General features: G+C 33.4%; 1 protein-coding gene and 1 pseudogene across 1 annotated transcript; both read left to right on the top strand.

Moving 5' to 3' along the window:
- Positions 1–596: 596 nt before the first annotated feature.
- LOC109680655 (olfactory receptor 6C1-like) lies at positions 597–4113 on the top strand. Its single transcript, XM_020155407.2, has 2 exons — positions 597–658; positions 3174–4113. The coding sequence occupies exons 1-2, from the start codon at positions 597–599 to the stop codon at positions 4111–4113; spliced, it is 1002 nt and encodes a 333-aa protein (XP_020010996.2).
- Positions 4114–4724: 611 nt separating this feature from the next.
- Positions 4725–5663, top strand: LOC109680660 (olfactory receptor 6C1-like; annotated as a pseudogene).
- Positions 5664–13611: the final 7948 nt, after the last annotated feature.

Here is a 13611-nt window from a genome sequence, read left to right as displayed (position 1 = left end):
ATGTGACATAGAAATAATTGTTTAAGTTTTCATTATATATATATATATATATATATATATATATATGTATATCCCAATTAAATGTGATTTCCTTTACATATCATTTGTTTCAAATATGCTGAATAGAAAGAAATTTTGCCAATTATGTGAATACCTCTTACAACATAAGTAAATAGCTTTGAAGATAAGATCCTGTCTAAACTTGAAAGAATGCACAGAGCAATGGTGGATTTCCCAGGAAATTTTAGCATAATCTAAGTGTGGTGGATTTGGAAGAATAAGAAAAATGTTCTTGGGTCATTATGTAATGGGTGTTATTTGTAATGTTCTGGAAATAGAGAAAATGGTGATTTCAGATGTCATTACAATGTACTGCATCTAATGCTTGTCATATATATGTGTGTATGCATCTTTAGATAGCTTATGCGTAAGTGTGTGTGTGTGCGTGTTACAAGCTTCACAATCACTTTCAAAAAGGTTATTTCTAACAAGGATAATAGAAAAAACTGACCATTGGTAGAAATGTTGATGTGCTCTGGACATCTATCATACTCAAATGTAGTGATCACATTCTGGCTGAAGGTGGGAGAAGTAGGATGGGGAGCACGTTGGGTGGCAATGATAATAGTGAGCGGGCAGATTCAACATGGTGGGAGAAGTCAGCATGACAGAACAAAGCTAAGAATTACTTGCCTGATGTGATTGGTACTGCACAATCAGGTAATCCCTCCTATTTTTTTAATTTTTCTGGTTCATTATTGCTCTTGGAATTCTCTTGGAAATAATATATTTAACACTATTTTTCCAAGACACAACCTCCTTACATGGGGCACCATGCTAATCCCAAAGTGTTTAGGACCAGTGTTTAGGGAACATTTTCTCCATTGAACACATTCTACATGACTTTCAGTAAATGTCAAGTACTTTTCCTAATGTTTCAAATACATCAATTTATTTAAGCTTACCATTATCCTATGATATTGAGTACAAAGTTTACACTTACATATTTTGGAAACTAAGCACAGATGATTGATTTGTTCAGAATTAGTAAGTAGATTGTACTCAAAATTACACATCTTCATTCTTTCCTATATCCATGTCTAACGCAATATCACTCAAACTTTATTTTTTAAAAGTATGAGCACTAATATTTATTTTTTAAAATCCAAATAAATAAATAAAACTATTACACAAGTTTTCTTGGAGATGGCTTACTTCTCTTACTGGAGCAATTTTCAAATATGAAAAATAATATAAATTAAATTAGAAAGTACACTACATTGAGTAGGACTAAAGGTCTAGAAAATGAGTCATATGTACAGTAAGATTTTACAGGAGATTCACATGCAATACACATCAGATTTAAGACTTGCAGTTTGCCTTGCTCTGTTTTTATGTTATTTATATATTATTGTTTGTTATTGTTGTGGTAGGGGTACATTGTGGCATTTGCAAGAGTTCTTACAATATATCATATATATAATACATGAATTTACATCCTCCACCATTCTCCTTTACTCCCCTCACCCCATTCCTGAAATAGTTTTGAGAGTTCTCATTTTTCAATCTACATACATGTATATACAATATTTGCACTATGTTCACCCTTTCCCCACATCCTTTCTCTTCCCACTGGCACCAATCCCCCAGAAAGGACCTGTTTTGCCTTCCTGTTCTGTTTTTGTAAAATGATGACATTTTTGTTTATTTAAGATAGCCGAACAGGGAGACTTCTTGTGATATTTCCATGTATATATGTATTGTAACCCAAATTGGTTCATCTCCTCTTTTTTTTCCTTTCTATCTTAGTCCCCTATTTATGGTGATTTCAAGATTTACAAATTCTATATTCATTCTTTTATAGGAAATACATCAACCATATTCACCTTATTAACTTCCTTCTGTTACGCTCCCTCCCTCCTTTACATTGCTTTCTCTATTGTCTCACCCTTTCATCCAGGTCATCTGAGACTGCTCATGGAGATGGCTTCAGTATTTCTGACATCCAATGAAGTAATACCAAGAGTTGGAAAATGTGTTCAATGTTTTAAAAGGTGATGGGTGTGTAAGGACAAAACAATCACTTTTTAAAAATAATGCATCCTTCCCATTTTGATAATTTTCAATGTGTTTAAACTTTTGCAAAAATGGAAGCTTGTGTAAAGATGGGACAATGACACCAAAAATTATCATATTTGGGAAGACACTTCATAGGCATGTCTCTAAAATGTAGTACTAGAGTCAGAAATATCTGATTACATATCCCTACCCTACCACTTCAAGCTCTGGGATAACAAAATATTTATGATTTTCATGTCCACATGTTAATGGTACATTTTAATGGGATCCTGGGTTACATTTTCATGTATGTACAACACATATTGATCAGATCTTATTTCCCTATTTCCACTCTCTCCAACCCATCTGCATGCTTCATACTCCTTAGTAATCATTCTTCCACTTTTAGAACATGTGGTGCTTATTTCTCTGTGTTTGACTTATTTCATTTAACTTAGTGTCCTCCATTTCCATTCATTTTGCTGTAAATCACTGCATTTAATTCTACTTTATGGCTGAAAATAATGTATTGCATATATAACACATTTTCTTTTTTCAGTTGTTGGCCACATGTGCATATTTCCAATCTTAGCTAGTGTTAATAATGCCACAATAAGCAAGAAAATGTAGGTGTTTCTTTTGTTCTTATTTCATTACTTTGAATATATACCCAGCAATTGTAAAGCCAGATTGAATGGTATTTCTATATTTAGGACATTGAATATCTCGATACTGTTCTTCATAGTGGCTGTATTAATCTATTTCCCACCAATAATGTATAGGAATTCCTTTCCCTCCACATCCTCACTAACTTTTTTTATGTTTATTTGTATATTTGTTTTTGACAATACCCTTTCTAACTTGGATAAGATTATTTCTTGTGGTAGTTGTAATACTTGTAACCTGCCTTAATTAAAATGTTTTTCTCTGAAAAAGAGAAATTAAAGATCATTGTTACTATCAGATGACTTCAAATGTCCCCTGAAAGTGGAAATGGCATACTCTTTCAGCAACATTCCAGCTCAGCACTTGTTTTTGGATTAATCCTCAGTTAACTTTGTTCTCTCTGCTTTCTCCTATACCTTTGGAAAGAATAAATAAGTAAGCAACTGAAGAATACGTAACCATACAGAAATAACAGGGTTTATTCTCCTGGGATTGTCAGATGATCCAAAGCTCCAGGTGATGATCTTTGTCTTCCTCTTCATCACCTACATGCTCAGCATCACTGGGAACCTGACCATCATCATGGTCACCCTGCTGGATTCCGACCTACACACCCCCATCTATTTCTTCCTCAGGAATTTCTCCTTATTAGAAGTTTCATTCACAACTGTCAGTATACCCAATTTCCTGGGCACCATTATTTCAGGAGACAAAACTATTTCCTTTAATGACCGTATAGCTCAGTTGTTTCTTGTAATCCTCTTTGGAGTCACTGAATTTTACCTTCTGGCTGCCATGTCCTATGATCATTACATTGCCATCTGCAAGCCTCTGCATTACATGACCATCATGAATCGAAAAGTCTGTACAATGCTTGTCTTTGCTTCCTGGCTGATTTCCTTCTTAATCATCTTCCCTGCATTCATGTTGCTCTTACAGCTTGATTACTGTAGGTCCAGTATCATTGACCATTTTATCTGTGATTATTTTCCCCTGTTGCAGATTTCTTGCTCAGACACCAAATTCCTAGAGATAATGGGGTTTTCTTGTGCTGTGTTTACTCTAATGTTCACTTTGGCATTAATATTTCTATCTTACATATATATCATCAGAACAATTTTAAAGATTCCTTCCACTAGTCAGAGGACAAAAGCCTTTTCTACATGTTCTTCCCATATGGTTGTCATCTCCATCTCTTATGGCAGCTGTATTTTTATGTACATTAAACCCATAGCCAGAGAAAGAGTGTCTTTGAGTAAGGGAGTTGCTGTGCTAAATACCTCAGTAGCTCCCACGCTGAACCCCTTTATTTACAGCCTAAGGAATCAACAAGTCAAGCGAGCTTACCTGAAGATTGTAAGGAAGATCATGTTTTTCACAAGTACATGAAATAATGTGGTGTCATGATTTAGAGGCATATTGAAAGGCCATTGTTTAAAAGTGAAATTTTAGTGACATTCTCCAATCAACATGGCCATGCCACTCTCCTTGTTCACTTCTTCCTTTTCTTACAATTTAAAGCATATTTGTGTAATATATTGTTCATGCAATTATAATTATATTTCTAATGTTATTCTGCCACTGTTCCTTGTGATATTTTATTATAAAAATTTTTAATTTTTATTCTACAACTAAATTGTTTTTTGTGTTTTTCCAAGAAAAAATTATACACAGAAGTAGAAGAAACACTTTATAATGGTACAGTTTACTTACGATATACTAAAAGTAAAATCCTTTAATTTTTTTTAGTTTTCATAGAAATTTCATTTTACAGTTTCTCTAGAAATTTTTCTTTAAGTGACACTAATTGAATTGAAATATTATTTCATTTAAAAACTTACTATCAGATGACTTCAAATGTCCCCTGAAAGTGGAAATGGCATACTATTTCAGCAACATTCCAGCTCAGCACTTGTATTTGGATTAATCCTCAGTTCAGCTTTGTTCTTTCTGCTTTCTCCTATACCTTTGGAAAGAATAAATAAGTAAGCAACTGAAGAATGCATAACCGTACAGAAATAACAGGGTTTATCCTCCTGGGATTGTCAGATGATCCAAAGCTCCAGGTGATGATCTTTGTCTTCCTCTTCATCACCTACATGCTCAGCATCACTGGGAACCTGACCATCATCATGCTCACCCTGCTGGATTCCCACCTCCACACCCCCATGTATTTCTTCCTCAGGAATTTCTCCTTATTAGAAGTTTCATTCACAACTGTCAGTATACCCAATTTCCTGGGCACCATTATTTCAGGAGACAAAACTATTTCCTTTAATGACTGTATAGCTCAGTTATTTTTTTTTAATTCTCTTTGGAGTCACTGAATTTTACCTTCTGGCTGCTATGTCCTATGATCGTTACATTGCCATCTGCAAGCCTCTGCATTACATGACCATCATGAATTGAAAAGTCTGTACAATGCTTGTCTTTGCTTCCTGGATAATTTCCTTCTTAATTATCTTCCCTGCACTCATGTTGCTCTTACAGCTTGATTACTGTAGGCCCAATATCATTGACCATTTTGCCTGTGATTATTTTCCCTTGTTGCAGATTTCTTGCTCAGACACCAAATTCTAGAGATAATGGGGTTTTCTTTTGCCGTGTTTACTCTAATGTTCACTTTGGCATTAATATTTCTATCTTACATATATATCATCAGAACAAATTTAAAGATTCCTTCTACTAGTCAGAGGACAAAAGCCTTTTCTACATGTTCTTTCCATATGGTTGTCATCTCCATCTCTTATGGAAGCTGTATTTTTATGTACATTAAACCCTCAGCCAGAGAAAGAGTGACTTTGAGTAAGGGAGTTGCTGTGCTAAATACCTCAGTAGCTCCCATGCTGAACCCCTTTATTTATAGCCTAAGGAATCAACAAGTCAAGCGAGCTTTCATGAACATGGCAAGGAAGACCATATTTTTCACAAGTACATGAAATAATGTTGTGTCATGAATTAGAAGCACATTGAAGGGCAATTTTTTAAAAGTGACATTTCAGTGACCCGCTTCAATCAACAAGGCCATCCCACTGTCCTTTTCATTCCTTTCTCTTCTTACAGTTTAAAGCATATTTGTTTAATATATTTTTCATGCAATTATAATTATATATCTAATACTTATTCTATCACTGCTTCTTTCTGATATTTGATTAGTAAATCTTTTAAAATAATTATTCTACAGCTAAATTATTATTTTGAGTTTTCCAAGGATAAAATTATCCACAGAGGTAGAAAAACTAATTTGTATTGGTGTGGTTTACTTAATGTATACTAAAAGTATAATCCTTTGATTTTATTTAGTTTTTGTAGAAACACCCCTCTTCATTTTACAGTTTTCCTAGAAAATCTTTAAATGACATGTAATTAAATTAAAATAATTTATTCATTTGAAACCCATGAAATTCTACTTCTTGCCCCTATAATATCATATTTTCATGCTATTTGTCCATTCATAAACACAAACTATAAATATTATATACTTTATGGAGTCTTAAATAGACATTTTATTTTATGTATCCCCAAATCTCCTGATATACATACATACACATATTACCATTATCTTTAAATCTGATATGTATAAACATATATATATACCTATGAATGTATTTATACATATAAATACACACATAATATACATATTTATGTCTTGCTGCTATAAATAGAAAAGAAATAAATTAGATATAAGGGACATGCAAGGTTTCTGATTTTCCCTGGAGAGTAAGCTCCTTTGAGAATATCAGTATCCAAAATGCATATATTTTTAAATTGTGCTTATATTTGGAAGTATACTCTGTAACAAACTTGTCTAAAATGTGAGTATACATTGATATATATGAATACAGATACATATGTATTTTCATATATAATACATTCAAGGTATGCATATATTTTCTGAGGAATCATGTATGTGTGCATGTTTGTGTGTTTTCTTCTCATGTTTTGGACCAGTTTGAAATAGTGCATATACTGACACCACTATATACCTTAACAAAATCATTTAGGTCTATGTATTGTATTAAGTTAAAACATCAAAGCAAAGGAAAAAATTCCATAATTTATTGGGTTTGAATATGAAGTGAACCCTAAAAGAGTTTATGTATTGAAGACTTGCTTCACAGATGGTGGTGTTAATGAGGGGTAATTAGATCACAAGATGCTGACTGTATCAATGTATTAATCAATCAATGGTTTCATGTCTGAAAGGACTGTTAGGATACTATGACTATCAGGGAAAGTGGGTAAATGAGGGCAGCTTTAAAGGATATCTCTTGTCCCTGGACATTCCTATCAGGCTCTCTCTGTTACCTAGCTTCCATGTGGTGATAAACAATCCTCTGTAATTTCTTTCCATCATGATTCTTCAGCCTTGCCCCAAGTCCTTTAATAAAAGAGGCAGCCAGACATGGACTAAAGCCTCTGAAACAGTCGATCAAAAGAAATCCTTTGTCCCCTATATTGTTATCACAGAAATGGAAAAGCAAATTAACACAATGAGGATTACACTTGCTAGAATTTACATTCCACATATTTTACTTAAAAAATTAAAATATGAAGAAATATTTAAGCAAGGTGTTTGTGTAAAGCTTAAACAGCTATTATAAATTCTAAAATGAATTTTAAATAATATAAATCAATATGTCATAATAGAAAATGTGCTACAATTCTCATCATTTGTACAACATTCTTAATGATTATAATGAATTGAAAAGCAGTATAACAAATCTTGCTAAGAAAGGGAAAAAATTATAGAAATTATAACAATTGTACTTATGCAAATGAAAACATACACATCTGTAATTAATAAACAACCTAATGATGCACACACAAAAAAATGCAAAACAAGAACAATACAAACCAAAATCAAAGACAAGAGAAATAATAAAGAATAGGGCAAAGATCAATGAGATTGAAACCAAAATAACTACACAAAGAATCAATGAAACAAAGAGTTGGTTATTTGACAAGATTAACAAGTTTAACACACCTTAGTTAACAGGAAAAATGGAGGAGAGTAAAGACCTAGATTAATAAAATCAGAGATGAAAAATGGGATGCAACCACAAATAGTAATGAAATCCAGAGAATTATTAGAGAATAATAATAATTAGATGAATAATTGGCAAAGATTTTTTTTCTCATTCTATGGGTTGTTTCTTCACTCTGTTGATTTTGTCTTTGTTGTGCAGAATCTTTTTAGTTTTATGTAATCCCATGTTTTCTATTTTGCTTTTGTTTCCTAAGCTTTTGGGGTCACATCCAAAAATTATTGCATATGCAAATGTCTTAAAGTATTTTCCTAGTTTTCTTCTAGTAATTTCATACTTTCATGCTTGAAATATATTAAGGCCCAAAGAATATGTACCATTCAATTATGCAACAATTTATTTATCCCATTTTTTCCTTAAAATATTTAGATTCTCTCCAATGTCTTACTAGTGTAAATAAAACATGAATAAATGATTTGATACAGGACTAATTTTCAAAACATATAAGGTACTGAAGCAACTAAAAAGCAAGTAAGCAAATATCCAGATATAAAAAATAAGCAAAAGATGTGAACAGAAATTTCTCAAAACAAGGCCTAAAAATGGCACCAGTTTTATGAAAAAAATGGTCAGCTTAAGAGAAATGCAAATTAATACTATAATGCAATAGCATTTGGTATGATATGAGCATTTTAATACTCTGTCACAAATAACATAATTGAAATCACACTGCATACATTACATCTATCTCAGCATTTTAAAAAATATCAATTTCATAAATGAGATGTAGTATTTTTATTTAGTATAGTTTAGTACTATCTTGCTTTTTTAAGATTATATATATATTTTTTTTTTCCCAAAAGAAAGCCCTGAAAGAATGGACCTTAAGGCAAAAGCATTAATTCATTTAAGGAGATGTTGCTCCTTAAGTGACATCACAATTTTATGAGTATGTATATTTATGCCATATGACTTGAAAATATATAAAAATTAAAACTAGCAGACAATTTTACAATCATAAAGGGAAACTCCAATTGCTGTGAGAACAAGCAAACAAAAATTGTATACATAATGAACAAATGATCTAACTAGCATTTAATAACAATTTGTATAAATACAGTATTTAAAATAATTTCCATGTGTTGGGTCATAAGACAAACTTTAACAAACTTCAAGAACTGAAATCATTTAAAATATGTTTTCTGGTAAAGGAGAAATTAAGGTAAAATCAGTAACAAAAATATAACTAAATTTTTTTAAATCCCAATTGCCTGGAAATTGAGATTCATCCCTACATACAACTCATAAATACATGATATAGTCAAAACAGTAATTAGAAAGTATTTTAACTGAATAACTATCATCCTTTTATCTGTTTCTATCACTACTGAGATTCCTCTCCTGTACTCCAGTGTTTTTCCCACCTATCTCATGGATTTAGCTTTTAATTTTTTAGCAAATTTATTCATTTTTAATTGACAAGTGATTATTTTCATATAATTGTTCATATTTACAGGGTAAAATCATGTTTGAATGTATGCATACATTACAGAAAGACTCAACCACTAACATGTACATCACTTTTCCAAATTACCATTTTTCATTTAGTAAGAACACTAAAATCTACTATTTTAGCAGTTCTGAAGTACATCATGCATTATTATTAGCCATGATCACCATGCAGTCTAATGGATCACTAAAACTTATTTCTCCTGTGTGACTGAAACTTTGAATACTTTGATCAACATCTTCCTTACCCCATACTGGCTTCTTGTTTCCCTCAACTTTCTTTCTTTACCCACTGTTTCTGTGAAATTGACTTTTTTTAGATTCCACATATAAGTGAGATGGTAGATTGTTTATCTCATGGTGCCCAGCTAATTTCACATAATATAATGTTGACCATTTTTATGCATGTATCACAAATGACAAAATTTCCTTCTTTTTTTGTTATTCAATCTTATATACTACATTTTTTTCATCTACTCATCCACATCTCAGCTATTATGAAGAATGCTGCAATGAACACGGATGTGTAGCTGTCTCCTTCACATACTTATTGTATTTAACTCCTTTGGCTATGTACCCAGAAGTGGAATTGCTCGATATATGATAATTCTGTTGTTTGTTTGGGATTTTTTGTTTTTATTTTGGCAGAATGTGATTTAGTTTCAGGACCTTGAACTTGCTAGGCAAGCTCTCTATCACTTGAGCCATGCCCCCAGGCCTTTTTCATGTCATTATTTTTCAGGCAGGTTTTTGTGCTTTTTGTCTGAACCAGCCCTGGATGATGATCCTCTTACCTATTCCTCTCACATATCTAGGATTGCAGTAATGCATCATCATGCCTTCCTTATTGGTTGAGATGGGGCCTTGGTAACTTTGTTTGCCTTGGGGCCCTCAAGCCATGGTTTTCCCATGAGTGGCTGGCATTATAGGTATGAGTGACCACACCTGTTTTTTCTTTTTTTGAAGTAACCTCCATACTAATTTCCACAGTAGCTAGACTAATCAACATTTCCAAAAATAGTTCATAAGGGTTCCTCTTCCACTATGTTGCCAGCATTTATTGTTTCTTTCCTTGATGATAGTCATTCTGACTGAGATGATGTGGGATCTCAGTGTTATTTAGATTTGCCTTTAATTTATGGTTCAGAATGTTGAACATTTCTCCATGTGTTTGTTGGCAGTTTGTAATTCTTCTTTTGAGAACTGTCCATTCAATTCATTTGTCCACTTATTAGTTGGATTGTTTGTTCTTTTGGTGTTTCATTTTTATATATTCTGGACATTAATCCCTCATCAGATGAATTGCTAGCAAAGACTGTCCCCCATTCTGTAGTCTGTCCCCTCATTCTGGTAATTGTTTCCTGTGATGATAAGATTTTTAATTTGATGCTATTCCATTATATAAACCATCCTTGGGACCAAAGCAATATAAAGCTAGAAATCAATAGCTAGAGGAAACTGGAAAATTCACAAGTATGTGGAAACTAAAACAAACAAACAAAAATCTCATGAATAAGGAAAAGGTCAAAGAAGAACTCAAATGGGAAATGAAAAAGAATATTAATGAAATGGTAACATGCCAAACCTTATGAGATAGAATGGGGATAGAATGCTTGTTTGCCTATACCTAGTATGCACAAGGCCCTGGATTCAATCTCCAGCATTGGAAGAAAAGCTAAAAGGGAAGCAACAAAAGCCATTCAAAGAGAGAAATTCAAAGCAATAAATGCTTACACTAAGAAACATGAAATACCATATACATAAACAACATAACTATATACCTCAGTGAACAAACTAGCCCAAGTTTATCAGAAGGAAAGAAATAACAAACAGTATAGAAGAGAGGGAGAAAGAGAGAGAGAGAGAGAGATTGGAGCCTTGGTGAGCATCTGAGGTTTGAAGAAAAGGAACTGAGAGTTAGGCAAAAGCAGTATTTAAACCTAAGTTGATTGATTACACATTCATAAATTTTCCATTTACACTGAGCAACTGAACATCAAAGTCAATAATGACAGTGATCAATAATTGGGAATTATGAGTCTATAATGAAAGATAATCTCTAAATCAAAAGTTTATAAAGATTGAAATATTGAAGTAGTATTCATGATATCAAAATACTCATTAATTATAAAGATCAAAGGTACTGGTATTGTGAAGAAGTCTACAAATTGTTACCACGATAAATAAATCAAAGGAGACATCATTAGTCATGAAAAAATGAACTAGTATTATGTGATGCCTGATAGAGTTGAATAAGAAGACAGCCACACTTCTGTGATATTTCTGCTAAGGTTCATGAAACCAATCTAATCATACAGAAATATCATAAAATTCTGTATCTTTTTTTCTACAAAGGAACATTTTGAGACAATTGGTGAAATTTGAATAGGATTGAAGAGTCAGATATTTGTAATGCAGCTATGACATTTGCCATGGCCTGGATGAACTTACTAAAATCTTTCTGAAGAATGTATGCTCAGCATAGTCCACACATCAATCAGTCTCAGTCTGCAAGAAGGGCTTGCTGCAGCCCTGTAATTGGCTGTGTCCCTGGGTGAGCAGACAAAAAACCCCTGCAGAAAATATACACCTGGTGTGCAAATGTTCTGCCTTAACCTGATTGGTGATTAGCAACCTGCATAACCTGCACTCCAAACCAACTCCTGTGGCAAGATCTGAAAGGAATTACAAGCTGCAGTGACAACCACTTACCCCTAACCATACCTGGCAGATTTAAAACATAGAGGATGCTGAGAGAAGCATCTGAGAACCTCAACTAGGAGGAATGTTTAATTCACATTCTTTCTTCCATCAATTCTTTTATTTTTTATTTAATTTTCTTCATTTTTTCATTTTTGTTTAATTATTTTGAAATTATCTTGCTAATCGTTATTCTTTTAGGATTTTATTTATGTATTTTTACTCAATAATCTCTCTCTCTCTCTTTCCCCCTTTTCCATCCAAACTTCTTTTCTCTGACATTTCTTCTGGTGAAGGATCAATCCAAGGACCACACACACATTAGGGCCTCCCAGCTCCACTGAGAGGAATTAAGCCCAGCTTCAGATACAGCCTAGTTCCACTCATTCCCTTCTACTAAAGACACTTCTACTCAAGCCACCCAGCTATTGACCTGGCCACAGGATAACACAGATTGGGTTATGCTAAGGTCCAGCTTTTTGATAGGTACCCTCATAGTAACTGCAGACAGAAGAAACACAATAGTTGGTGACATATCATCTATGTGAATCATTGACACTGATCAAAGCAGCAACTGGTCAGATCAAGTAGTGCTGCTACACCAAGTCTGAAAGGGTGTCCCACAGAGGAGGTGCTGTAATTCCAGGCCCACCCTCTTCCCATGAAATACTTAGACCTACACCAGCTGTTATCATAATATAAGAGCTTCAAGTCCTTCAAAATGCCTGAAAGAACCAGCATCAAATATCAGAAATATTATCAACATCACCTACAGAAATCCCCAATTCTTAATAGAGACTACCATTCCCGTAGTAGGAATTACCACAGAGGGGACAATCCACATACTTCACTCCCTATATCACATCAGCCTGAAGTGTCAGCGTGTCCCAACTCTCACAAGACTTATAGAGTCACTGAGGCGTCAACGGGCCACTTTGATCCCAAACTGTACAAAGCACAACCAAAGAAACTACATAAGCCATTTGAATATAATCTCAACACTATATAACAAAGTGATACTTCAAATTTTCTGCCAATGCAGAAGAAAACCACATACTATGAGAGTCACATATAAATCAGTACAATTATCTACCCCCATAGATGTGCAAATCTCAATTAAGAAACACAAGAAACATGGAAAGCATGGTAAGATATCACCTCCTAAAGTTCATAACTTCATACCAACAAATTCCAAAGATACTGAAGTGGATGAGGTTCCAGACAAAGAATTCAAAAGAATGAGACAGGCACAGTAGATCATATAATAAAGAAAAAAATGAGAATAGTGAAACTATACAAGACCTCTGGGAAACCACTGGAGACCAAATATCCACATAATCACAATAGAGTAAGGAGAAGAGCTATAGGCTGAAAGCATAGAAAACATTTTCAATAAAATAATACCAGAAAATTTCCCAAATCTTGGAAAATATATCGACATTCAGGTACATGAGGCACTTAGAACCCCAAATACTCATGACCACAAAATGATTTTCAAATAGTATCTTATAGTTAAATGGCCAAAGGTGCAGGATAAAGAAAGAATATTAAAATCTGCAACATGAAAGTAGTACGTCATAGTTAAAGGCAAAATCATTAGTCTAACAGCAGATTTCTAGCAGAAATATCTAAAGGCAAGTAGGCATGGAATGATGTATTTGAAATCCTAAAAAATAATAACTGCCAACCA

This window comes from Castor canadensis, chromosome 8 (assembly GCF_047511655.1).
Source record: "Castor canadensis chromosome 8, mCasCan1.hap1v2, whole genome shotgun sequence".
NCBI classification, from domain to species: domain Eukaryota; kingdom Metazoa; phylum Chordata; class Mammalia; order Rodentia; family Castoridae; genus Castor; species Castor canadensis.
Note: the sequence above shows the minus strand (reverse complement) of the source record. Positions and strands in the feature narration are given on the sequence as shown.